The sequence below is a fragment of the Manis pentadactyla genome, chromosome 7 (genome assembly GCF_030020395.1).
Source record: "Manis pentadactyla isolate mManPen7 chromosome 7, mManPen7.hap1, whole genome shotgun sequence".
NCBI lineage: Eukaryota > Metazoa > Chordata > Mammalia > Pholidota > Manidae > Manis > Manis pentadactyla.
Genome location: NC_080025.1, coordinates 121,404,958 through 121,431,576, shown reverse-complemented (window position 1 = coordinate 121,431,576; position 26,619 = coordinate 121,404,958). Strand labels below are relative to the sequence as shown.

Below are 26,619 nucleotides of genomic sequence, written 5' to 3'. Positions count from 1 at the left end.
TAACTTGCAAGAAAATGTGATGACTTCTTTAAATAATGAATAAGCGTCTTCTCTGTCACTTCACAGTCTTACATTATGATGACTATCAGGAACTCCCAGGAATAGCAAAGGTTGTTTTCTTAGCTGCTAGAAGCATCAAACCACCCTTAAAGAATCAGAATTTTATGACAGAACTATTTTCTGGAAGGAAATGGAATAATCTAGCAGACATGGGCACAGACTCTGGTGCATAGATATATAAATCTTAACCATTTCACTTATACTTGTATAAACTTGAATAAATTGCTTAATCTAAACTCAGTTTTCTACCTGTGTAAGTTCAATTTCTGCATACACAAAATGGGAATAATAAAAGCCATCTCACTGAGATTGTTGTAGGAATTACAAAATCAAATTTTAACTGATGCACTTGGAATTGCAAATTCAATTTCAAAAATTAGATACTTTTGTAACCAGAATTCATAAAAGTAATAATAGTAACAAGAATATCTGTGTCTCACAATTTTTATATATCTTATTGATTCCTTATTACATTTATTGTTTCTTTTTTATAATGTGTCTGTACTTCATTAAAAGGCCAAAATGAGTAAGCTTAAAAAAAAAAACAGGTAATAGAAATTTCTGGAACCCTAGACTTGCAGTTTGGGGAAGAATAAAGCTGTATTTAAACAGCATAAAAAAGAAAAAGTATGACACTTTGGCTTTTCCCTTCAATCCCTGTTTGCAAGAATCACAAGCTATATTCTAATCATGCCATTTACCCCTAACAGTCATATCTAGTCTCATAGTATTTCTGGAAAGTACCAGAATCTTATAATTTTAAAGCTAGATTCATATAACCTATCCTTCATATAACAGATGAGAAAACTGAGACAGAAAGAAATGGCAGGCTCAGTCAAACAAATAGCATAAAAGGGCTAGCCCTTCTCAGCCTCTGAGCTCTATATTGATGTCCTTCTCTGGTGTGTTGACAGCCAGCCGTCAGCTGCCCCATCCAGATGCAAGTCTCTATCTTCTCTCTCCCACGAATAACTCTGGGTCAAGCTGGGAATGTTGATAGGTATGGGTTAAATTGAACGCTTCCTGTATTTTTTATCATAATCAACTGGTTTCAGTTTTCTTTAAATATGCCCTTTACTCCTATTCCAAGCCAACAAGATACTCACACTTAAAGCTCTCAAAATGCTAGTGTTTTACCACAGATGATCATTTCAATAGGATGTCTTGAATAGAGGGGAAAATCATTATATCAAATTCACCATTAACAAAAAATTTACATTTTAGTGTTTAGAAATGGGAAGTGACCACAAATTTAGTTATATGAAGTAGATGTACTGTTGACAAAAGGAACACTCAATGTATAATAAAGCATTTATATTTACTTTTTAATATACTTCAGGGCATTACAGTATATTACAGTGAAACTGTAGAGCATTAACATTTCTAAACGTTTTATTGCTCTCCCAAGCTATAAAATGACCCTAAAAGATGGCTTCTATTTATCGAACTTATCAAAACCTTTTGCATTTCAAAAAGATTATTTGTTCTCTTATTAACTCAACTTAGCATTTGAAAGATACATATTTCCTAAGGTGAGATTTTTCTAGATATTTCATTCCAACACAGTGACTCACCGCTTGTTAAACAGCTTCCCTTGAAATAAATGAAGCAATGCACACGTACCATGGAAATCTGGCTATTCCTTATCTTAGAAGACTAAAAGGTACTGGTTCTTTTCGTACGTGTTGTTGTTCACCTATTGAGATGAGCATAGCTGGAAAAGAATCAAAATATATCAACTAGTTGTACCAATTCATAATCAATAAAGAGCTAAACACTTAAGCAGAAAATGTATCACAGATTTGTTCCCTAGCAAAGCAGCTATTTTTACCATGCCATCATCATCAGAAGCCACATTCTGACAGAAATCATTTGCTTGAGGCAGCCCGTTGTATAAACCCTATGTGGTCTTGTGATTCAGATTTAGGAATATCAGCCACAGAGGGTCTAAAGGCATTGTGCATTAGTATGTATTGAGACCTCATTCCAGGTGGCAAGCAGCTGGACTTTTTAAAAATAAAACTTGCAAAACAAATGTGAAGTGCTTGTTGCCAGACAGTAAGTGTTATATTTAATCGAATCATCCTCAAAATGTTATAAATTAGGCAGAAAAGAGTTGCGCATATTTAATATATTTGTTTTGTATTTCCCCTTGTCAACAGAATAATGAAATTCCTTAACTACTTCTCTTTAACTTGCATGAAGAAAGCTCGGTATGTTGCTAAATCTCTTTTCACCGGCACTGCGGAGAAACAACTTTAATCCTTGTTAGAAAATTGCCGAGTCTGGGACTGACAAAGAGCTCATGCTTGTCCCATTGTTAGTGCTCCCCGGCCCCAAGAGCAGAGCCCTTTACAGCTGCGTGGATCCCGCCCGGCTCAGCTGCACTATTTAGGAGAGGAGGTTTGTCAATTTCTATTGACAATGGAGAGAGTTTTTCAGGGCCTGTAGCAGTGCTGACACAGTTGGGGATCAATGCCAGCCATTCAGACTGCACCCTCTTTCATTGCTTTGGTTTGTTAATTCAAGACTAAAGGTCCGCTGAGGGGGTTCAGGGTGTTTAAGAAAGCTGATGAACTGTTTAAGAAAGCTGATGAACTGCAAGCGTTTATAGCCCTGGTGTGGCAATTTCCATAGTCAGTGGCAACTCCTGGCACTGAGGGAGCTGTGTCCTTGTTGACCCTCTTGTTATTAAAAATGCACAAGTGCTGCGCTTCTCAATATTTCAACACTCTTTCATCGTCAATACCACCTTCTGAGCCCTTCAGCTTGTTGCTTGCTCTAAAGATCTTCTTAGATTGGGTTTGAAAACTTCACCTTAAACACTAGATTAGACTGATGTTCTGTTTTCCGTGCTCCTGTTGATTTGTTGAACCTTCCCAGGGCTGGAAAGCAAGTAGCAGCTTGATGGGGAGACGGGCTGCTAATATGATTTACCAGTCTACAGTCATGCACAATAAGTGTGAATAAATACAGGGGTCTCACAGAGTCAACCCTAGCCTTTCCTTTTCTTTTATTTTTGCTTTAAAAGAGATATCTCAAGAAAATGAAGTGAGTAATGCATGCCCTTACAGGAGTTGAATGAACCACAAAAGGAAAAAAAAAAAACCATATTTGTTGTTAAAGTGGTAGGCTGCTGTCAGGGATTGATGTAGAAAAAAATGTAAAACATACACCTACGGCTTTATTCCAAAGTAGACCAAAGCAAAGAATAAAGCAATAATGCCCTACCCATGACTTGGGTGCCGGCAGCAGCGCCCCTTGGTTGTCCTCCCCTGAAGGGAACGGTGAATAGTCGGCCAAGTTGTTTCATGAAATTAACTTTTCCAAAATGAAAGCACATTTTCTAACATTGAGACTTTACTGCACATTGGCCCTTTTGAAATGTTCTTTTCTCCTTTATTTGGGGAGGTTGATTTGGTCTGAGCAGAGGAGAGAATGAAGCTAACCTGCCTTTGAGTTTTTCCTCAAGATGGAAAAATGGGACTTAGCTACATTCCAGCACCCAAAAGAGGAGCATAATCAGTTCCAGCACCAGAAATAGGAAAGTGCTAGAGATTTCTGTTTGGTGCTTTTCTTTGTTTGCAGGGTGTGTGTGTGTATTTCACTATATACAAGAAAGAAGCAGTCCTAGTGGGGGGTTTTGTTGTTAGATTATTCTTGGTAGCAATGTAAACTCTGAGCTAAGCTACTGCTTTCTCTTAATTATTTGCTTGATTTAGCTGAAATTCTTCAAAGTGCTTTGAGTTGGTAATCAAAAAATATGCATTCTTGTACAACAGAATAATTAATTATGTGCTTGATTTAGCTGAAAATTTCCAAAAGGCTTTGACTTGGGAGCCAAAAAATATGCATTCTTACCTGCTAGAATAATTTTTCTTAGAGAATTTTCTTTATAATTTGTTTGCCTTTAAAATAAGATGATAGAGATGCTTAAACATTTTAATTAACAATAGTTCCCTTTCTTCTCCAGTTTTATAGTTAACTTCAGATCATTTTATTGTCAAATTATTTTTCTCTAAAGTTATAATTTTGGCATTGCGTTAAAGACATCATATTAGTAATGAATTTCTGTGTTACATTGGATGTCCTTTCGATTATTACTTAATCATAAGTATGTTTATATGTAATGGGAAAAAGAAGCTTAATTTTGAATTACATAAAGATTTTTAAAAACATAAAGATGGAGTAATTCTAAGAAAGTATTTTCATTTCTCTCAAATTTATACAACTTACCATACATAGTGCTTTACAGTGTATCAGATTAACTAGTATGTTATGCTAGTCTTCATATAACATATCATATTTTACACCCCCCCAAAAAAATTATTATATTCCTTGTTGCAGGACTATAATTTAAGAGTCATAACCATTGTAACTACATTTTAGCTCTCAAACTATCTGGAGAGTGGTATAGGGGTGAGGGTCTTAATTCAGTGTAGTCATACTATCACCAATATCTGAGGGGTGTTTACCTGCATTACAGTAGAATTCAAGAAGCTATAAATAATCTGGAATAAGGAAGTATAGAATTTAAATACTATTAGAAGTTAATATATCAGCTGAAGTACTGAATTCATTAGCAGTTTCTTTTTTAGTAATTTAGGAATGTATCTCATTTTATAAAACTTATTTCTGATACTTTTTCATGTCCTGAAAATTCAGAAAGCAATCATTAGGAAAGAGCAAACTGAGCACATGAATAACAGTAAAAAAAAAATCATATCCTATCTCACATTTTAAAAACTAGAAATGTTCATTCATCAATGTGATATCATAGATAGTATTTGGTAAATCAATTATTCATTTTGATTAGCCTATCTCATTTTAACATCTATGTTCAGTATACTAACAAATTAATAGAAATAAGTCTGATGAAATGTGAAACTAATCATATTTAATTTATGCCTAAAATACCATTTCTTATACTAAATTCTATAGTATAATAATGTTCATAAGTACAAGTCCAGATGAATTTCAGACTTACTTGTATCACTTGAGATTTCTCTTAGAAATTGAATTTACAGTTTTATTATGGAAGAAAAAGATTTAAGATTCTTTGTTCTGAGTTTGAATACCTAAAAACATATGCAGACACATATGTGATCTGTAGTGTCACTATATTTCTGTATATGTACAGACACAAAATCCCTTCTTTTTCAAAAGCACCGATGTCATTTCCTACATGCTGAATGGACTTTGATATTTCTCACGGTTATCTGAACGAGTAGCATTATTATTCTTGCAGCATTACCTACACGTAGCTCTGGCGTATAGTTACTGAACCCCTTACAATGTCACCAATAATGACATATTGCCTTTTTTTTTAACAGGAACAAAATTTCTTCTTTCACTATGCTCCCAGACTTTCTATAGGAGCAGGAAATTACATTAAAGAAGAATTTCAGTTTTTCCCTCAGGAGAGTTATAATAAACAGAAGAAAAAATATGAGCCCTCTAAAAACACTTGCAAAATGAAACTGATTTTTTTTTTCTCATAGTTTGGTCAACTGACATCTGTTTTATGATTCTTATCAGACACAAGAATTCCATCCTGACAATGTTCCTTCCAAAATCTCAAGTAGATAAAGGTGTGTCTGAGGATTACTGCTTAGTAAACTATGGATATATTTTGCCATCATTCCTTCAGTGTTATTCCTAGGTATTGACTACATGCATTGTGGCAGAACACATATACTTTTTTTGTTTTTTAACATAACATGCAGGCCAGTAAGGAACTTTCCTTGAATAATAATTTGCCTGTTTTTTCCTGCTGTTTGGCAGTCCATTCAGTTCCATAACATATATTTAGTACCCATTGTTACCTACAAATTACAAAGCAGGTCGATAGGCTGCAAGCGCAAAAACTGTTTCCCATGAATATGTTAGAGCTGAAAGATTGTAATGTTAATTCGTGTAAAGAACAGCCTAGGTCAACTTAGCAGATTTCCTAGCAAAACATACAATTCTGTTCACAGGAAATTATAGCATTATTGACTTCAAGTGCTGATCTGTGGTCATTTCAGAGTGTTTCCTTACCCCCTCATTACCGAATCTGCTAAATGAATACTCCAGAGCTGGTTTTCTGTTTTGTTCTCCTACCCTCTGCCCTCCGCCTTCTTTCCAGCAATGGTACAGCAGTTCCATGAAAGTCATTTGTGTGTGGTTGACTGATAGATTAGACCTTCAGCTTCATATCTACCAACTGAAGACTCTCATCAAGATTGTGAAGGTAAACAAAATGTGTTTAGATGTGTGAATCGCCGAATTGCTCACCAAGCTATAAAGAATAATGGCAAGATTGTTGATATACAAGAAAATCGTATTTGATGTAACTGAGTGAATGTAAGTACTTTAAAGACATCACTTTCAGCAAGGATGCACTGTATGCACTTTTTCAGTTACAATCCAAAATAAGTACAAATTTATCTTTTTTCACTAATAAATAAAAAGGACTGTTTTCAAATAGTCACATTTTATGATAAAGCCCCTCACACGTATACCTGAATGTAGCAGGTACACAATAATTTCGTACTAAGTATTTTAAGTGTAGAAATGTTTTCTGATACATTTTCTTCATGTTTATTAGGATATCAGGATATATTATTATGAGGGCTTTTGAATTGCATTTGCCCATAGGATAAGGAGAGTCTGATTTTGTTACATACTGATAGGAAAGTAAAACACTGTCACTGCCTGAGTTTTTTTGGAAGCATGCCTCTTCTTATATGTAAGTGATGGTCAGTTTGAGACCATCCCAAACGACTAACAGATATCCTGTCAGTTCAGCAAGGCCCTTTTGATTTTTGCTCTTCAAGAGAAAAGGTAATGACATACATATTATATTTAGTGAGTAGGGGCTTTAAAATAATATATTTATTCAACATGATTTTTCACACTTCATAAATTCTAGAGGAAGCCCAAAACTTAACCCAAGTATAACTTTTTCTTATAATTGAGACAAATCCTAACTTACAGCTGAAAATACACCTCTAAGCTATTGAGAATCAGCTGTCCATTCAAACAGATGACCTTTACTTCCATCTTAGTATAATTTACCAAACCATACATATAAATGCATATATATATGCATATATAAAAATGCATATACATATGTGCATATGTGTATATTTATGTGTGTTTAAGTGCACAAGTGTACACATAATATGCAAAGGGATTCTCAAAGTGTCATTCCTGGCTAGCATTATAAGTATCACCTGGGAGCTTGTTGTATAAGGAAACTATCAGGGCCCACCCCAGTCTTAATGAATCAGAAACTCAAAGTGGAGCCCAGCAATGTATACATTAACAAGCCTTCCAGATGATTCTGATAGATGTTAAAAGTTTAAAAGAAATATCTTAAAGGTTCACTGGAGTTATATCCACATTAAAATATTTCCATCATTCTCTTGGCTCCTGCATTCTAACAAAAATACAGACTCTTTTGTACCAAAGACACACAGGTTATCACAGATTAGAAAGACCCACAAATAGGAAAGTTCTGTTCTACAGTCAGAAATTGGCAGATCTACTAGAACTTAGAACCAGACCTATCATGCCACAGCAATAGCATCGTAATTAGTCATAAATAACAAGTAAATTTATCTCCACCCACTAATTTTTAATACTATTAAAAATATTAAATTTCAATGGACAAAACACCTTTGATCCAAAACAGTTCTTGCCAAGTGTTACTTATTTTACAAAGAAACAGAAAGCACTCTCTGATACACTCACATTTGCCTTAATTTCTCCATTGTTTCTTCCTTGTTTCTATAAATGTGACTTGGAGAGCTTTCAAATGAAGTTTTTATGAAAGAGAATCAGGATAATCTGTGTTTACCTTCTAAATATCTGTGTATGTTAAGGTTACAGTCTATACTGTGACTAATATTGGGATTAACTCATCACCCTTACAATCAGCCATATTTTCAGGCTAATGTCTACTGTGTTCAGGATATCAAATTACATACTTAGCTGATGTTATTCACTAATAATTTGTTCAGCTCTTTGTTTTTAGAATAAAAATTCACTTTTTATTAGCTCATCATTTGTTTCCTTAAAAGTTACTCCTTCTCTCATATTCATACATCATTACCGTTAAAGACCAAGCACCAGTGAATATTTTAGCAGAAAAAAGTGATTAATAATTTCATGAATTATGCAATAATATTTCCATTTGTACTCTAAGCCAATGATTTATCTTATTTTAACATATTCTTCCTATGGCTACTGCTAGTTAAGACTGATAAATATAAAATTAAATTCATGAATATGTTTGACTTTCCATGTTTTCCTTTCACAGGCAAGTCCCCAGACTCAGCCAATGCTTTCTTGGGTTGATATATTTAATCGAGTAATAGGGCTTTATTTAATAATTAAAAATAATTATTTTAACAATGAAATTAGGATGAGTTAATAATGTAATGTTCTAATTGTTCTTTTCCACTTTGAATATAGAAAGACTTTAACTAGTTTCATACATAATCATTTTTCAGAACCTGTATGGTTTTGTTTATAATGTTAATATTTCCAATGACTTTAAGAAGCTATTAAATAGCACATGTATAGAATTGTGAAGCCCCTGAGTAGGCGTTCCCTCCATCCCCTGTCACTTAGAATTGCCCTGCATGTTACAGCAGAGTAGTGTGTTCCACCCAAGAGCCAAGCTACTTGACTGGAGTAATCTAGTCCTTACACAAGCATTGATTGCCATTCTTTTATGCCCACGGAGACCAAGATGCTGTCAAGATTTATATGATAGCCAACTTTGCCCCACAAAGATACTTAAACACTAATTGGTTCATTCGTGTTTTTCACTAAGAAAAAAAACAAATGAGTAAGATTTTCACAGAAGATTTAGGGCTAAGAAATTATTTGCAAGGTTTTAACATCAGAATGCATTATTTGAGGAGGGGAAAGATAGAATCCCTAAATAATCAAAATGACTGATGGATTTATGTTCTCCCTAGAGGCCATATGACATTTAAACACAGTTAACATAGATCAGCTGCCTCTCTTACTAGGAGAAAGGACAAGTGAGCAACACCCTGTGGCAGGCACTTGTCTTAAGTAAGAGCCAAGCCGACCTTCATTGGCAGCCACAGAGGATGTCCAAGTGTCAATAACATTTTATGAATTCTGAGAGAGAGTTTGCAAGGATACCTGGGCTGCCGCCTCCCTAACTGCTTATCGCTTGCTAATAAAATAAGAAAGTAAGAGTTTTAATTATATGTAAATTAGAAAGCCTTCGGGACTGCATCCACACTATAAATCTGTACGAGCCAACTTACGGATAATTAAACTAAGTCTAAGGAAAGTCAATTTCAATAGAATAAGAAAGTAGGACTCACAAACTCAGTAATTGTCAGTGCAACAATAATGCTTTCTATCAGATGCATGATCTGCAGAATCTGTAAATGAGTATTTTGTATGCTTGATGTATTTGGAATCTAATTTCTCTAGGCTTGAACACAATTCTCTATGGTAATAATACGATGTATTTTAGTTACTGGATTTTCTGAAAACTTACCTTTCAGAGTTACTCTGTGGATTCTGATGTAAATTACCATGTTTTAGGGTGACAGAATACCCCATGAGTAATAGGTTTACCCACTTAGCAAGAGAACATGAAGATGGTGGATTGTATGTTTTTTAAACTATTGAAATCTAAGCAAGAATAGTTTAGATCATTGAAGAAAAAAAATCACTCTGAATCTAAATTTTACTTGCTGCTGAGATATGACCTCAGACACTGTACAGTGTTCCCTACAGTTCAGTTCATTTTTGGAGAGGAGGGGGACTTTTCACATGTGAATTTTGTATATAACAAACAATTATCCAAGTGAAAAATTATTATTCCTCCTCCATACTTGTTTTTGGCAGATCACTGCTGAGAATGATACCGTGGGACATAAGTCAGATGGAAGAAGACAGGAAAATAAAATGTGAAAATACCAATGGTCCCCCTGCCTTGTAATGGTTCTATTCCTTCCCAGAAGTCTGTTAGGCCAGGTGTATATATCATGAAGGTTAGGATGCCACCCATCAGAACTTCCTACCTTGTGAATAAGTGCCTTCAGCTCAGCTCTGTGAATATTAGGGTATTTTCTTCCTACTATGTTGAATGAAATCAAACATCCCTGAATTATTCATTTCCAGCTGCTGGAGCTGTTAATATTGGGCCAGGAGGAATTTTACATTCCTTCTTCTTACTTGACTGTTTTCATCTGTTAAGTGCAAACCAAAAAAAAAAAAAAAAAAAAAAACTCCTAGCCATGATTTAGAAAAGAAGACTGCCACATGGATATGTATTGATATTTTTCAGCTAGTCCATGGAAATCTGGCTGCTTAATATCCTAAATTTAACATAGGACAGTAAAAACATCTTAAAAGATTTTTAGTATTAAAAAAATGGCCTTAGAAGTGCCACTACAGAATGGGGTATCTTCATTTATGCTATATTTCCCCACTAAATTTATCATAGACTTTCACTACAACTTTGAAAATCAATAATAAAATACCAGTCTTGTTAGTTAAAGAAAAATCATTTATGATGAAAAATCACACTAAAGGGGAAAAGTGAAATAAGGAAAGCTTTATACTTTACATATCTTAAATATCACAGAACCTAGAGTTCTATTGTTGTTTTGCTATTTTCAAGAATCAGTCTATAAACAATAACATATTTGTCCTATTTTGACATATAATACACCCAATAATAATTTACTGTTTCACAAAAAATGTAAGTACACATTTGATTAGCCCATCTATAGAAGCTTTACTCCAAATTTGACACTTCATATTCCAAGGGAATTTCGATAGGAGAGGACAAAATTCATACATTTAGGTGTACACAAATTTTTACACAGTGGTACAAATTTTATTCAAAAATCCTGAAAATACAAATTTCTTTTACTGGCAACAAGATTAATACTCTCCCTCCATGTACCTCCTCCAAAAAGCTAGTGCTTTTTGTAAAACATTTTTCAGTATAAAGGCACCTCAATAAAAAAAATCAGAATTTCTTCAGATTAAAAATGTGCATAAGTACAGATCATTTCACCTTTGTTACAGGTTATGCAAATAGCAAAGTCTGTGCAATTAGTAATAATTTGGAGAAAAGCTCATTTGTGACTTGACACTCAACATTTTGATCTATTCAGGGTGATTCTAGTTTGAATAGCCCTATCCAAAGTCTCTCATTTCATTTTCTCCCCAGAAATATAACAAAAAGATGACTGACATGAGCTGTTAAAATCTGAATCCATTAGTGACTTGTCGAAGATCATTTTTGAAATGCCAACTGAGTATATATAGACATCCGTACATACAGTCCAAAAGGTATCTAAATAAACTTTTTCTTCTTTCTCCAGAAAACCTATAGGGACTTCCGATTGCAGGGTGTGTTGGAAGGCACACTGAACAGTAAGACCTATGATACTCTACACAGACGTTTAACAGTAGAGGAGGCTACAGCCTCTGTTTCAGAAGGAGGAGGACTTCAGGGCATTACGATGAAAGACAGTGATGAAGAAGAAGGCTGATAACATACAGCTTTGTAGAAGGAAGGAGGACGTTGACGTTGTTTATTTTGTACCTTGTCCTTGTAATTACATTGATTGTTTGGACCAAATAAAAATGCTTGTGTTTCACTCCACATTTAAAAAAGTAAACCTGGAAGCAGAGTTAGAGGGGGAAAATGCAAAAGCTTTTTTTTTTTTTGAAGATCAGCCTCTTTTGTGTAGCTTGATCCAAAATGAGTTTTGGCTCTGTTTATGATTGGAACATGAACTTTTTTTTTTAAGAAAATTTAACTTCTTTTTCTGTAGTCATATCAAAGTAGTGTCCTGTGTCTGAAGTGAGATAATATATTTCTCATAATACAACACTGTGAGAAGAAGCCACTTCTGATCACTGTGCAAGCTCTATCCTACCCTTGTTAAAATGGTGTGCTTGACAGTTTTTCATTTATGTGCAAGGTTTGTTTCATAGTTTATTTGCCACTGTTGTGATGTGTGTAAAAACTTTAACCTTGGTTCTTAAATACTCTGAATTGGTCTGCAGGTATATTCCTGGGCTTAAAGTACTGCCACAGCCAAATATAGTCTAGATTACCCAGTGGGCTTGTGTCTTGTTCCGTTCTGAACATTTCTTCCTTAAAGTGAAAAAAAAAATCCTATAAAGTGTGGGGTAATAATGTGTGCTGCCATCAAGGTACCATATTCTCTTACTTCTAAGTGTAACAGCTTGCAGGCAATAAAAATCCATTTGGTCATAACCACTTCTGTATTTATTAGACTTGTACAAATTAAATGCAGTAAAAAAATGTTTGCAGTATTACAAACATCCTGAAGATTTGGCTCTGCATTTTTGTTTCTTGCTGCTTTTTGTTTTCTTTACAATCAAATAAGTAGAATATATTAACGCTGCTTTGCACCTACTAGGCACACAAATTTGTTGATGAATTACTATGACAGCATATCTTCATAGCAAAGGTAATGTTGACTACCTACTCATATATTGTGTACTATTAACACAACAATTAGTGTTAACTAATAATGCTTAGTATTAGGAATGCTAGTAATGTTAACAAGCAGTTGGCATATTAAGTTACATCTTCCTCCAATGTACTTTTTTGATACAGTTTTGGAAGATTAATAATAGTATTAAGCTTTGTAATTTATCTATGAAATTTAATTTTTTATTTTGTCCGAAAATATGCTGACATACTGTGCTATACTAGATTCATTCATAAGTAATTTTTAAATTAAGTAAGTTAATGCCAAGTAAGTGGAGATATCCCTGACTTTATGTAGACTTAAGTTCTAAAACTCTGGAAGTAAAACAGCTTTTTGGACCTCCAAATTCATCTCCTATGCTATTATGTAAATGGTGCCTTGGTATCCAGACTAGCCCATAAAAATCAATTTAATGTATATTTATTATATAGTATGTAATACTGCTTTGGCTCGATTTCTGGCTCCCAGGTGTAAAAGACCATATCATACAAGATAAACATGAACGGTTTCTTTCCCTTTCCCTGGATTAGACACTAACTCTACCAGCTCTATAATGAAGGCAGTGTGTCTTGAAACGTTCTTTCTCCCTCTTCTCCACCCTCATGCCCAATACCATCCTTTCTCTAAGCCCTCAGGTGTTCAGTGACACTACCCTAAACTCCCCAGTAGTGCTCTCCCCAAGCTCACTGCTACACAACTCAAATGGTTGTGAACTTGGAAATTACCCACCCTTCTTTCCCTATGTCTGTTTCTTTGATACAGAGTAATTGACCCATGTTGTCCTAAAGAATGAATGATGAATGGCTGATCACCACCACCACCACCCCAGTCCACTTAGCCATATATATCTACTCAAAAGAAATATCTAGTTGATGCAATTCAGAAATAAAGGGGAAAGCATGTGGTGTAGGGGAAAGTACTTGGGGCTGGGAGGGTCTTGCTGCTGACCTGGCCAACTTAATGTGCCAATTTGGCCCTCTTTACTAGTCAACCTCTTGTATCTTCTCTCCAGATTTGGGTGTTCTCTGCTCCTTTCCTTCTCTCTGAAGATTTCTAAAAGCTCCATTCCCCCACTCCAACCTCCAGTGTCTTGTACAGGGAGGACAACAGGAGTCAATGGCAGGTAGTGAAGATGCCCCCAGTTTTATGAGGACAATGTGGACTAACACAAGCCACAGAAAGGTGTATGAAGAGAAATTTATAAAGTAACTGAAAAACAAAAGTTATTTTTGGGTTTTTGCCCAGAAATTCTCTTCAATATAACTGTAAATTGCTTGAAATGACTTTATAATTGTTAATTGGTGTGTGTAACTACTAGGGTGAAGGCCCAAGCATCTGTCTATTGAAGGAAGCCAAGTGGTGTTATCCTTTTAAAAAGTATTTTTAAAGGGATTTAATTGAAAACCTTAGAAGTCTTGCAAAATTTCTGTAATGAATATCATTTTCAACCCCCAAAAAATAGCTTTAACTTCCTAAATGGTTTTCAGAAAAAGAGAAAAACTACATTGTTTGGAGTTTGTTGAGTGTTGCAGGAGAAAATAACTAATGTAGTCTAACATCCAAGCCCGAATGGATTTATTAAATAACACGTCTAAAAAGAAAGTTTTCCCAAACACTTGTTGGAGAAAAGAAAGTTAAAATACTGCCTTTTCCCGGAAAGGGAAAGAGCTACACAGAGCTTAATGTAAACCTCTCAGCTCCAGCTGAGGGTCGATCTTGCATTCACGAATTTTTCCACTTGAATTGCCCTTAGATCTTTGCTCATTGTCCCTCGCTCTGGAGAAAGGATTTCCTGCTACTTTTGCAATAAACGCCCGTGCAAAGTGTCTCGGGGCTCCCACCCCCCACTCCAGGGTGACCGCCGGGGCTGGCCTGGCGCCGCCCTCCTCCGCCCGCGGCCGGCCCCCACCGTGAGAGGGTCCGTGAGCTCCAGGAAGGTGCGCTTAGTGGGAAGGAGGTCGGTCACTGGGCCGTCGCCATTCACGGAGCCCCGAAAGCGCTCCCCACTGTTGTGGTCGGCCTCCCGCTAGGGGAGCTCCCGAAATCCACGGGGACCCCGGGGAGGTTTGTCAGGCGCAGGGGGCCCCGCGCGCTGGGCGTTGGTGGGATCGTCGCGCTCCGGGGCGTAGAGCCGGCCTTCCGAGCCCGTCCTGCACGCGATGGCCCGCAGGGCCCGAGCGGGGGAGATCAGAGCAAGAGCTTAGTCGTTGTCAATTTTAATTTCTTACTCCAAAACAGAAGGTAGAAATTTACCGGTCCGGGTCCCTAAAGAGAGGTGACAGACCGATGTTCCTGAGAGAGGTTCTCGCGCTGCTGTTGGCGGGGCATCCACTGGTCTGAATGGCAACAAGTCGGCCCCGCGCGCGCTGCGCCACACCCTTCGCTGCGAGCCCCAGCGCCCACCGACACCCTCCACCCTCGCACCCGCGCTGGCTTCCTGCTGAATTTGGAGGCCTGCTTTGTGGGTCGTGAGGACAGTGTTCATCCTGGCTTTGCGTTGGGCCCTCCTCCCCACCCCCTCCTTGTTACTCTGCGGAGAGACGCGAAGGAGAGCAGGATTCGTTTTGCCTCCTAGTCCTGCACCCTGGACCGGCAGGAACCTTCGAGGAAGGCCTGCAACTCAGTTGGCCCCGGGACTTGGCTTCAGATGGAGTTGAGCCCAGGGGTCTGGGCAGCCTGGCAGAGGCGAAAAGTAGCTGGGCCCCCGCAGCAGCGACGTCCCCAAGAGCGTGGCTGGGAGGTTTTCCCTAGTGTTGGCTGGACGATGGGGTGCAGAGCTTCCTTAACCTGTTTGCTGTGTGTGACGTAAGATACCTAAAGGAGCAGAGGCCGGGTACAGGGTGTGAGCACAGCTCTGAGCCTGGGTTTCAGGAGCGACTGGTGATGGTCAACTGCGGCCTTTATCCGTGTGATTATTTTAAGAGAGGGGCAGGGAGTGGGCGTGAGGGTGTACTACCGAGAGAAGAGGAAGTGAGAGAGGTATTCGATATGTTTCCCCAATGAAGATGTCCCGATTTAAAGAACTATCTAGAAACGGGTGCACGTGGCACAGCTGGGAACCGTAAAGAGCAGGGGCCCTTGGAGCCAGGAGAGCCTGGGTTCTGTGCATATGAAACTCTGCCCTTGGGCAAGTTACTTTGGGCGCTTAAAAAGGAAGGTGGTTGTAAGAATAAGAAGAATGTAATAAATTGTGGCCATATTAACTATTTCTTAATGTAGGGATGGATTCACAGGAAATCGTGAGAGGCCTGCCTCTTCGGACAGGGACCACCTCTCTTACTGCTCTTGCCCCAGGTTTTGGTACCGGTTTCTTCTAGATCCCGGGAGCCCCTCGGATCTTCAGCCCCGCCCCCGGCGTGTGGGTGGACTGGCTAGTATTGTCCAGTTCCGGGGTTATATATACCCCGAGCCAAGTGGGAGGAGAGGAGGAGATGGGGAGGAGCAAGCCCAGTCCTGTCTCCAGCAGGGGCCGACGTTGCCGAGAGCAGCCCCTGGAGCTGTGGTTTGGAACAGAGGCAGCTGGGGAAGAATTTTGGGGTCCACATGGAGATGATATTGGTCTGAAGTTCTGAAACCAGACGGGTATGATGCGGGAGGTACCAGATCACAAGCAAGGAATTCCAGGCCTCAGCGTCTACCCAATAGGTTGAGTCAACAGAATTTCAGGGGCCAATTAGTTCTTATTAATGTTTTCCAGAGCTTAAGGAGGCATAGAATGGCGTCCTGTGTCTCAGACCTGAGATGAGCACACAGTAAGGGCTTGAAAAATGCAAAGCAGAACCGAGAGAGGCAAAGGAGGCCGCAAGCCGCCCCATGATCCCCAAGGTGGCCTCCGCTCGGCAGTCGAGCCAAAAAAATGCAGGCGCTTAGGGCACAGCCGGCACCAAGTCCTGCCCTGACAGCTGAACTGACAGCCTTTCTAGGCTGTTAGCAAAACGCCTGAGGTCACAACCCAGCACGTCCTCCGTGCGCGCGCAGGTGGTGCTGAGCCCACCGACGCTGTGGCCTTGGGGAAGCAGAAACTGACAACTCACGTAAAGGGAAGGTACTGCGCCCGGCTTCAGGCTGGGCCTGGAGCTACTCTTTTAAGCCGAGGGAGGTTCCCCACCCGTATCATTCCTTCCCGGAAGCCAGCTGGAAGCATCTGAGTTCCCAAACCCAGGGAACAGTATTTCCTCACCATCCCCTCCGAAATAACATGAAACCTTTAAATCTCCATGTACTTCTCAACTTTACGTTAAGGATGGCTGTGTTTATGCTTTCACTTGAGGGTGATTTTTTTAAATCAGCAAATGAACACATTCTAAACTTGTCCAAAATCTCCTTTCATGTTGTCCACCCCCGGGACCAGCGGTTCTCAGGTCAGAGAGGATGTGAAGAGTTTATTTCCAACTCAAGAACACTCAAGCACAGCAGTTACTCTCTCCTGGGCCCTGCACAGGATTGCTTATGGAGCCCCTACACACAATACATACATTTGCAAAAATTCAAGGTGATGTCTCAAATTAGTTCCTTTTCTGCTTTAAATCAAATCTGGTGTTCCTTTTAATTCTACCTCCCGCCTGACACTCCGCAAATAAAGCCTCTCCTGGGTGTGATTGGCAGAAAGATAATTTTAAACGTTGAAGTTTGTTGTTCAGAGCATTTTCTTATAATGCCAAGGAAGCAAAACTAATTGTAACTTTGATAGGGTTGTAAAAAAAAAAAAAGAAGTTTTATTAAAGACGGGTTACACAGAATAGGTCAGAACCCCAAAACACAGTATTCCAAAAAGTGGAAAGTGAAACATTGAAAGGCCAGTAGAAGATTATGTATGGCTTTTGTTGGGTCTTCCCCCTCCACCAAAGCCAGTTAATAATTTTTAAAACACACTTCAAAAGCTGCCGCATTGAAGAAGCTCATTCAATTGTCATCCATTCAAACTGCCAGGTTTTTTGTTACATTGTGTGAATTCTAGGTGTGTTATTTCATACAATTAGGATAGTTTATCAGGAAGCTGATTAATTTTAGAAACGCATAACTGCTTCTAAAGAGAAGAAATCTGCTTTAATCAAACTGGGGTTTTTGAAAACCTTTTGTGAAAGGTTAATTTGTGAATCTACAGAAGAAAGTTTCCCCTGGGGAACTCAGGACTGACTGTGGGAGAGCAGGCCCTCAAGGATAAGGAAAGTTCTCAAGGTTGTGAAAAATTATTTAGCAAATGGGATTCTTTATGTGTATTTTAACACATCCATGTGTGTAACCAGAAATCAAATCATTGAGCAGAAAGTTGTATTTTTAAATACAGTTGTTTGGAAAATATTTTGGGAAAGTTTATAGCATCACTTTTTAACAGAGTGATAACCTCTTTTCAATCTCAAGGCTTCCCAAGAATGAAGTGGGCTTTGATTTAGACCCATTTTTGCAGAAAAGCAATTCAAGGCAAGGGTAACTGCCACCATCCCTTCTGGTTAGCAAGGAGTCTACTAGCTCCGTGGCCTCCACCAGACTGGCACACCCCGGCTAGGAGGCCAAAGCAAAATGGGAAACTGGCATCATTCATTCCAGCCCTCAAAATATCTGGGGCGAATTGGAGGTAGGAGTACTTACAAAGAACTTTAGTAGGAGGAAAAATTGTTCTCAATTTCACTGGATAATTGAAGAATCCAACTTTAAAAGGATAATAAGAGTTGGAGAGGAAATGGGGATTGTAACGTACCCTTTAAGGGGCAGCAGTTGGGGGTCAGATGTGGGCAGAATTCACTGCATACTTGAGAAAGTGGATGTTCTCTTAATTTCCTGCCCATAAGGGTTCAGTTAAAAGCTCTAGAAATTAATTTAAAATAACTGCAAACTACTGATGGATTGAATGTCAAATAAGGCCAACTTTGCATACGGATTTTGCAGACAAAAGGCAAACAGGAATAACAGTAAGATGCAGAAGGCAAGGGGGGGAAAGAGGGAGAAGGCTTTTCTAGTTTCCGATTTCCGGTGACCATCACCCCACCCTGAACCTAAACAATAAGAGGGGGACGACTTTATTGCTCACTCAAGGCCGGACTCAAGACACACTTGGTGCAGGCATAGCTCCAAGACCGAATGACACTGCAGCACTGCGGCCTTCGCGGCCAAAATAAGGGGATGCTGGAATTGCCCAGATCTTGCCGCTGGATTTCCCCTTATCCTGCGTTCCATAAGGAATCGTTAAGAAAATGCAGCAAGTAGGGCTCCAGAATTTGAATTTACTAGTGGTACCAAAATTCAAATTCCGGGCGGGAGCGGGGTGTGTGTGATGATTTCAATAGGCAACGACAGCAATTACGTGTGTTTTGCAGCTGCCACTTTTCACTTTTTCATGTTATGTTTGAGTGGCCAGTTGGAGCCCCGTTGACAGCGGGGTCTCTCCTTGGGTAGTTGTGGCCTTCGCTTATCTAGGGAAATGATAAATTGGAATTTCCTATTAATGTTTAAAGGGTAATGATTTTGCTTTTCAAATAAAACGTCTATGTCCGCCAAATAAAAGAGGAAGACATCCTTTGGAATGTGAGGGACCCCAATTATTATCAAGCTAGGCTCCTTTTGAACACAGCATATGCTCTTAATTCTTAAAACTCTTGCCGTTAGTAAGAAATTTATACCAGCGTCATTAAAGCCAATTTTGCTTTCACTCCCTTTTTTCTCTCTCTCTGCTTCTCCTTTCAATACTAGTGTGAAAGTTCAGTCATACTCCGTCAGGAGTAAAAAGCTCTGGAAATCAGCTAATGTGCCAACACCGGGAACATATCCAGGCCCATGGTGCGAAAATGGAGTATCTGCTGTTGAATTATTATTTTTGTCCTTTAGGTTTACATCTATGCCCTTGTATTATGTAAATTTCTGAGAAGCTGTGAATCACAGGGTTAGGTAGAGGAGGGTACCCCGCCCATCCACCCCCAAGCAGCGGGAACCGACCCCATTCAGTCTTTGAATGAGTCGCAGCCTTGTTTCTTCTTCCGGCTTTTTACGCAGACTTCCCTTCCCACCCTCGACCCCGTGGGCCAGCAGGATCGCAGGGCCGCCACCAGGGCCCCAGGCGCCGCGGCGGGCCGCGTTCGTGACTTCATCCGGCGGGCCCCTGGAGGACACCGCGGGCGGCAAGATGCTGTTCGCGCGCTGCCAGCGTCAGCACCGATGCGGGGCCCTTAAGGCTTCACGGTGTTTCCACTGTCTTCCTCTGTGAAACTAATGGGGAACTATGAGGGCAGACACACTTCCAGTGAAATTCAAAGAATTAAATGTAAGAGGAGGCAATGGAAAGAGACTAAGAAAAGTGACTTCCAAATAACCTCAAACTAAAAAGACAATAATTCAACTTCACATGGTAAAGTTTGTAAGATTCCTTAATGACATCATGCCTCTTCTTGGGGTTTTTCTCAGCGCGGATACTACAGCTCAACTCTTGAAACATGCACCACGCCGTTAGGATCTGATCTGAGAGAGGCTTCAGCGAGGGAGGCAGGAGTACCGCAGAGAGCGCCCGCCTCACCAAGAGGAGGCCGGTCAGTGGCTGAGCGTTTCCTGCCCTTCAGGGACAGCGAACACCGGCTGCGGGTGGCTGCCGGGGTCTTGTGCTCTGTGCGTGGTCACCCCATCTTCTCTTTTAGGAGGGGAGAAGGTCTTGACAGGAGCGTTCAGGAACCCGAATGGAAAGACAAATGGGAAGGTGGGGCCAAGAGAGGAGGGTGGAAGGAAACTGTCTTAAACTGGAGAATCTAGTTAGAAAATTCTGTTGTTTTCCCGGGGACCGTCAGGAGTCGCCCACCAATCCTTAAGCACAGGCCAAATGGCTTCGAAGGGAGGATTACGGAGGGCGGGAGGTGGGAACTGGTGGGACCCAAAAATGCATTACATGACAATGGGCAAGAAAGGGTTTTGGAGGAGAACACAGAGGTGCCCCCAACCCCCGTTTAATATTGACTTAAGAAAGTGTTTTCCGGGAAACTCAAAATGACAGGCAAAACTAATAAAAGGATGCTCTGGTTTCTCCTCGGGCGTGCCCCTGCGCCATGCCTATTTTGTTTCACCTGACATCTAAATTAAATGACCCTTCAGTTGCACCCTGAGTCGTCAAAGCAAGTCTTCTTAGCAAATGTTCTGTTCAGAACTTTTCAAACACGAGATCTCCGCCATCTGTTACTTGGTCTTTAAACCCGATCCGGGACTCCCGCCCAAACTCACGGGAGACTCCCCCGCCCCCTCCCAGCTTGGGGTGGTGGGAGGGACGGATCCGCGGGGATGCGGCGGGGAGAGAGAGGAGCACCATCGCGTCCCAGAGGGACTGCCGGGCCAGCGGGGCGGTGGCGTCCGCGATGCGGGGGGTCAGAGGACCCGGGCGGCGACCACGCGGCGCGGGAGTCGCACCCGGGAGGCCTCTCCAGGGCCCGGAACCCGGCCTGCCGCGCACGGCTCGGCGGGCTGGCGGCCGGCCACGGAGGTGCGCCGCAGCTCCCAGCCCCCTCCTAGCAGCTCGGGCCGCCGCGCCCTGTCCCCCCAAGGCAGTCTCACCGAGCCCTGTCGCCCTCAGTCTTGGCACCGTCATTTTAATTGTTTGGGACTCGTGAGCAAGAACCATTAAGTGCAGAGCGCGGCCGGGGAGAGTCTGTCAACTTCTCTGTTTCCACCTCGGGCTTCTATTACATGGCTCTGCTCCGGCAACCGAATCGTGAGGGAGTCGGGGCGCCTCGGCTCTTCCGCCAGCAGCGCGGCCGCAGTTCCCCTCGGAGGCCCGGGGACACGGGGCCGCCGCGGTGACGGCCGCCCAGGCGGCCGAGGGTAGACAGTCCGCGTGGGACGCTCCCGGGCGGTAGCGACCGATGGCCGGGGTCCAGGAGGTAACTGGATTTACAAACGGCTCTCAGAGATTTCTAGCTCAGGGATTTTGATTTACCTCTATTGCTACTCCATTCCTCTAAGATCCTTCTTTGCTCTGGTTATTCGAATTTCTATTAACTTTCATGGGAAAAAAGGATGGTTTGAAAATAACATCAAAACTGCTCCAAACCTCGCGGGTAGTATCAAGGAAAGAGTCGCGCTGTGTTGAATATAGTTTTTTATTTTGAGCACAAAATAACTTTTAAAAATTATCCGGGGACTTCTGCAAAACGCTAATCAGTCAATTGCATAACCAGTTATCAGTGTGGGGCAAGAAAGGTTATTTGGGGTATCCTCTTCTAATTGTTCACTTTCCGGGTTTCAATAACATCGTTGTAAATTGCAAGGAAAACTGCTGGTTTTTGTTGCTTGAATTCTAGGCAGCTCCTCCTATAAGTTGAGAAATTGGTTTGCTTGTTTATAAACTTCTTTTTCCATCAAGTCCAGCCCTGAGTTGGAGCCTGGCAGTCTGGAGGGAACACACCTCACAGGCCTGTGGGAATGGGTGAGAAAAATCCCAGCATTAGTGGAGGGCAGAAACAAACCCAGGGCAGGTGATCCATGTTTGTAATGCCTGGAGCTCATTAACAGCTTTCACCTTTGGGGCTCTTCCTTTGCCTGTGCAAACCGATTTAGTATGAAAGTGCTGCTTTTAGAATATTTTCAGTAGGTTTACTAAAATCTTAATATAAAGCAAACAGTAAAAACAAAAATCTAGAGACAAACAACAAACCTTACTCTCTCACCTCCTCTCCCCCAGAAGAAAGGACGGCTATGTGTGTTAACTTACTCTTCCTATACTCCTAGCCTGTGATACTGCCCTTCACATGCTACACAAAATTAGCAAGAATTCTTTATTTGCTACTAAACTAAAAGCACACTACTAACCTTAAATCTGAACTTGTCACCCATGTGTTTGTCAACAGTGCTGCAAAGTTAGTCCCCACTGTGTATTTGTTAACTGATCTGAAGGACTCAACAAGGCTCTTTCCCTGAACCTTGCATACCCTTCCTATTTGTGTCCTATTCCATCACCCTGCCTCCATCACGCACAAGAAATAACAAAAGACCAGAGATGAGACTGGGCAAAACTGTAGAAGAATTTAGGAATGTTTTCCCTCGTCTAGAAGAAAGATACATTGCCTTTGGTGCTATTTATTAAACTGGAAAAAGTGTTGAGTCTGAATGCCTGGGAAGGGGTGGGGTGGGCTCAGAATACTAATCTTCTCTCCCTTCTTTAGTTGTAGTAGCTATTAAGAAGCAAAGAGAAAGCAGATTTTCTTTTTTAATAAAAGGCAGGGTCATGGGTGTTGGAAAGGCCTGAAATACCCTAAAAGTATGACCAGGGATGAACTAATGTAATTGGCAGAAGACCAAGTTATAATGCAAGTTTCCCAATTCATTTTTTACTTTTAAAAAATTCAACAGTATTTTTTGACTTAATAAGGCAAGAAAAGATGAAAGATGTTGAATTATTGGTAATCGATTGCTCTTTCATATTACCTTTTATTGTAGGTTGCAATAATATTGACAGGAAACTGCATCTACTTACAACAGGGGTGTAAATAAAAAGCCTGTGAAAATTATGCAAATTGTTGAGTAATGTAAAGAAAACAGTTTAGGAATCATTGAAATCAAAATTAGATTCCCTAGGAAAAATAGAGCTTTATTTTAGAAGTGGAACTTTTTTCTTATTTTTTAGAACATCTTAACTCCGAGTTTGTTACCTGGTCTCATATCAAGGACTATTCTACTTCCCTCAGAACATCTCATGCAGAATAAACCCACACACTTAAAATTCACCTTCCACAAGGATTTAAAGTGGGGAGATAGGGCAAATAAATACTGTCTTTCTGTGGTTGGGAAGGGGAGGGAAACTTAATCATCAGCTCTGAAGAAAAGAAAGTGGGATTATGGGATTCCCCCAAGAAAATCTAAAGAAAGTATAATCAAGTTTTTGTTTCACCATTAACAAAACAAACACTATTCCTTTGCATTCCTTTAATAAACACTTGAAACGTCGATTGAACAGTTTCCAGAAGCTTCAAAATTTGACAAATATCCTTTGCTTTTATTTGGGGGATTTTTTTTTGTGTTTTGGTTTGGTGTTTTGTGGGGTATTTTTGGTATTTTTTTTTCAAATATGTTGGGAAAAACAAACCCCCAATATACTGGATAGATTTGACAGTAAGATGTAAACCCTTCTAAATACATTGTGCATTTTATTTAGGACAATCCTTATTTGACAGATTTTTTTTTAAATTAACACATTTTAGGTTAGGTTTTGACTGGAAAATACTCATTCACAAATATTGGACTGTCAAGCCTTGGATTTATAAAGCACCTCTTCAGTCTAGGATTAGGAAGCTCAGGTCTGTATTTTAAAGGAAGAACATAATTGTTGCTTTGCCGTCTTCGTGTTGCTCAAATGACACTATACTTTCAAACACTTGTCAAAAAGGCGAACTCTGAAAAGACTACTGAAAAGCAAACTGTGGAAATATTAACTGTACAAAACACATAGGCCCCTTAGCCAATAATTTCCCTTTTCTTAGTTCAGTGTCCACCGAAGGTGAAATTTACTGATGTCAAATCAAGGCTCTTTTGCCGTTAAAAGGAGGAGGAAGAGGGAGGGGGGAAAGAGAAGAGGGAGGGACACGCGATTAACGTAAAACAAACTGGTGGCATTCAGTCCAGAAGGCAGGTAATGCTCCGGAAGCGGGTGAGTTGTACAAGTCAGCAGGGCGTTCCAAAACTTTCCAGAGCCGGGCGGTTTCGTGCTTCTATGCTTTTTCCTTTAAACCCAACCCTAAATTGGAGGAGTGCAGCAGAAGGGGGATTCTTCGATGTTGGGAAGCGGCAGGTAGGAGAGGAAATTTGATCCGCCCCAAAGGCAGCAATTAAAGTCTTAACCAAGGCCCATCTGTCGTGGGACGCCCCCCTCCCCACCCCCTTCCCCAAGCAAAGCCGTCCAGCGCTCTTTGTCTGAGGAGAGGAGAAGAGGAGACAGATTCTGCGACCCCAAGAGCAAAAGGAAAGAAATTTCCAGCCCGGGCGGACCTTGGGTGACTGCGCCCGGACCAAAAACTGCGCCTAAGTACCGTCGCGTATGTGGCGCCTCTTCCCGGACTCGACCCCTGTGCTCTGCGCTCGCCTATTCCGCATTTCTCTACCTCTGCATCTGTCCTCCCAGCTCGGAGCCACCCAGAGACCTGAAACAAGGCACTTCCAGGCCTAGTTGCTAAGACCGGTCGCATCCAGACCGTTCCCTCACCTGGCCCTTGGGCTGCCTTCAACTTCCAATAGGGCTCACGCTTCCTCCCCCATTTCTTTGGCAATTGGGTTTCCCCACTACCCAACCGGCTGCTCTGCTTCGCCCTTGGGCGTCGGGCGCGTTCCCAGCCAGGGTTCCATTCGTTTCCGCCTTCCCGGCTCGCCAGGCGCGGGCGGGGGCGGGGCAGACCCTCACGTAAAGCCAGAGTGAGTGACCGCTGGCATGTACTGGGCAATGGGGTGGAAGGACGGAATATTTTGAGTCAGTTTCCTTCATTGGAGGCCAAAGTTCACATTTTGGGGTAGAACTGGTCAGGGGCTCAACAATCCCAGGGTTTCTAGTCCGCTTGCGTTCAGACTTCCACTGCAGACCCTTTTCAGGACTCTTGCAGGAAGAGGACGCCCACACCCATTTGACCCGTTTGGCCCGGTATCTGGCACCCTTTCTACATGCACCCGCTTGGATACTCACCAGGTAGATGGCACCCTGGGCTGCAGGCCTCAGGGTGCTGAGCTAGCACCTCGGCAGTCTTCCTCCGCCTCCCGCCGTGGGCTCGCAGCCGCCGCGTCCTCCCTGAGCAGCAGTTAGTGCACTCCAGGCCCTGGCACATCTGGCTCCTGGGCTAAGCTCCTCACGATCTCAAGCTTTCAAAGGGGAGCCAAGAGGAGGGTGCGCGCCACTGCTCGGGGCGGGCTCCGGGCCGCGCCCGCCTAGCTGGCGAGAACCCGCGCAGCCTGGGTCGCAGCCACTGGAGTCTTCCCAGAACACTTCTTACTCTCTACCGCTGCTCCCGGGGACTTTTGGTTGAGGCGTCACACCCAGAGGGCGTCTGGATTCGTGAAACATTTCAGGGGCCTGGTCTCCGCTCGCTCTCTGGGAGGCGGAAGCGGGGCTGTGGCCACGACTTGCGCGCGGGCAGGTGGCGGTGCTTGCAGCCCAGCGGTGCACACACACCGCGGCTGTCGCCTGCGCTGCTTTGAGGAGACATGTGGCCACCAGCTGTCGGGGGCATTGCGGGAGAGAATCGATAAGTTGTTTTCCTTCTCAACATGCAGAATTCTCAATGCTCGGAGAGAGCTCTAGCTGAGCGCAGGTACTTAAATACTCTTTTTCCGGGCTCACAATGGAAACACATAAAAGTGCGCGCGCGCGCGCGTTTGTGTGTATCGGGGGTGGGGTCCGGCCCTAGTCGAAGTTCCTTTTGGCGTGACAGCCACTTATTCCTTGCAACTTCTCAACTTTGTGGATTGAGTGCGTCTTTCCCAGGCTTATGTCGCAGCATCGCATTTACCAAACCACAAACACATAACAAGCCTCCCAAGGCCTTTAATTCTCAGGGGTGTTTTGGGAGGCCAGTTACCTGCTGGCGTCTTCCAAATGGTCCATACTCGGTCCGGGCCGCGGAGACTCCGGGTTACCGGGAACACTCGGTCCCTGGCCCTAGAGGAAGGAAAAGGGATGTGGAGGAGGCTCGACTCTGACTCGGGCGCAGCTCCGGCCGCCGAAACTATTGCAGGGAAACCTCGGATTTCGCTGCCGGAGGTTTCTGGCTGCAGCTTTCTGGAGCCGGGCGTTTGATACATATAGCCTGGCGTTTGCCCCTAAATTAGACTCCGTTTCCTTATTTAGCCTTTGCACAATGATTTTAGATGATGTCACTTAGAGCTAAACGAGAAAATTGATCTCAGAATTGCTTGCCCTCTAAAGCTGGTTAAGCAGATTGAGAATTTAAAAGACAGAGGAAAAAGCGAGGGAGTGGGGGTGGGGGCTGCTGTGGAGGGCAGCGAGGTGTGCGCGCGAGAGTGTGAGCAGAGGGGAGGGCGCGCCGCGCCGCGGTGAGCGCCCCCGCCTTTTCTGGGCGGGGGAATTTCACTC

At 41.8% G+C, this 26,619-nt stretch overlaps 1 protein-coding gene across 20 annotated transcripts in view; it reads left to right on the top strand.

The window, feature by feature from the left end:
* Positions 1-12,399, top strand: part of CADPS2 (calcium dependent secretion activator 2) — a 508,494-nt gene extending 496,095 nt beyond the window's left edge. For all 20 annotated transcript variants that reach the window (XM_057504726.1, XM_057504721.1, XM_057504717.1 and 17 more), the window contains 2 exons: positions 6,188-6,292; positions 11,436-12,399. In XM_057504726.1, coding sequence (XP_057360709.1) covers positions 6,188-6,292; positions 11,436-11,606 — 276 coding nt within the window. In that variant the 3' untranslated portion in view covers positions 11,607-12,399. The remainder of the gene's footprint in view (positions 1-6,187; positions 6,293-11,435) is intronic.
* Positions 12,400-26,619: the final 14,220 nt, after the last annotated feature.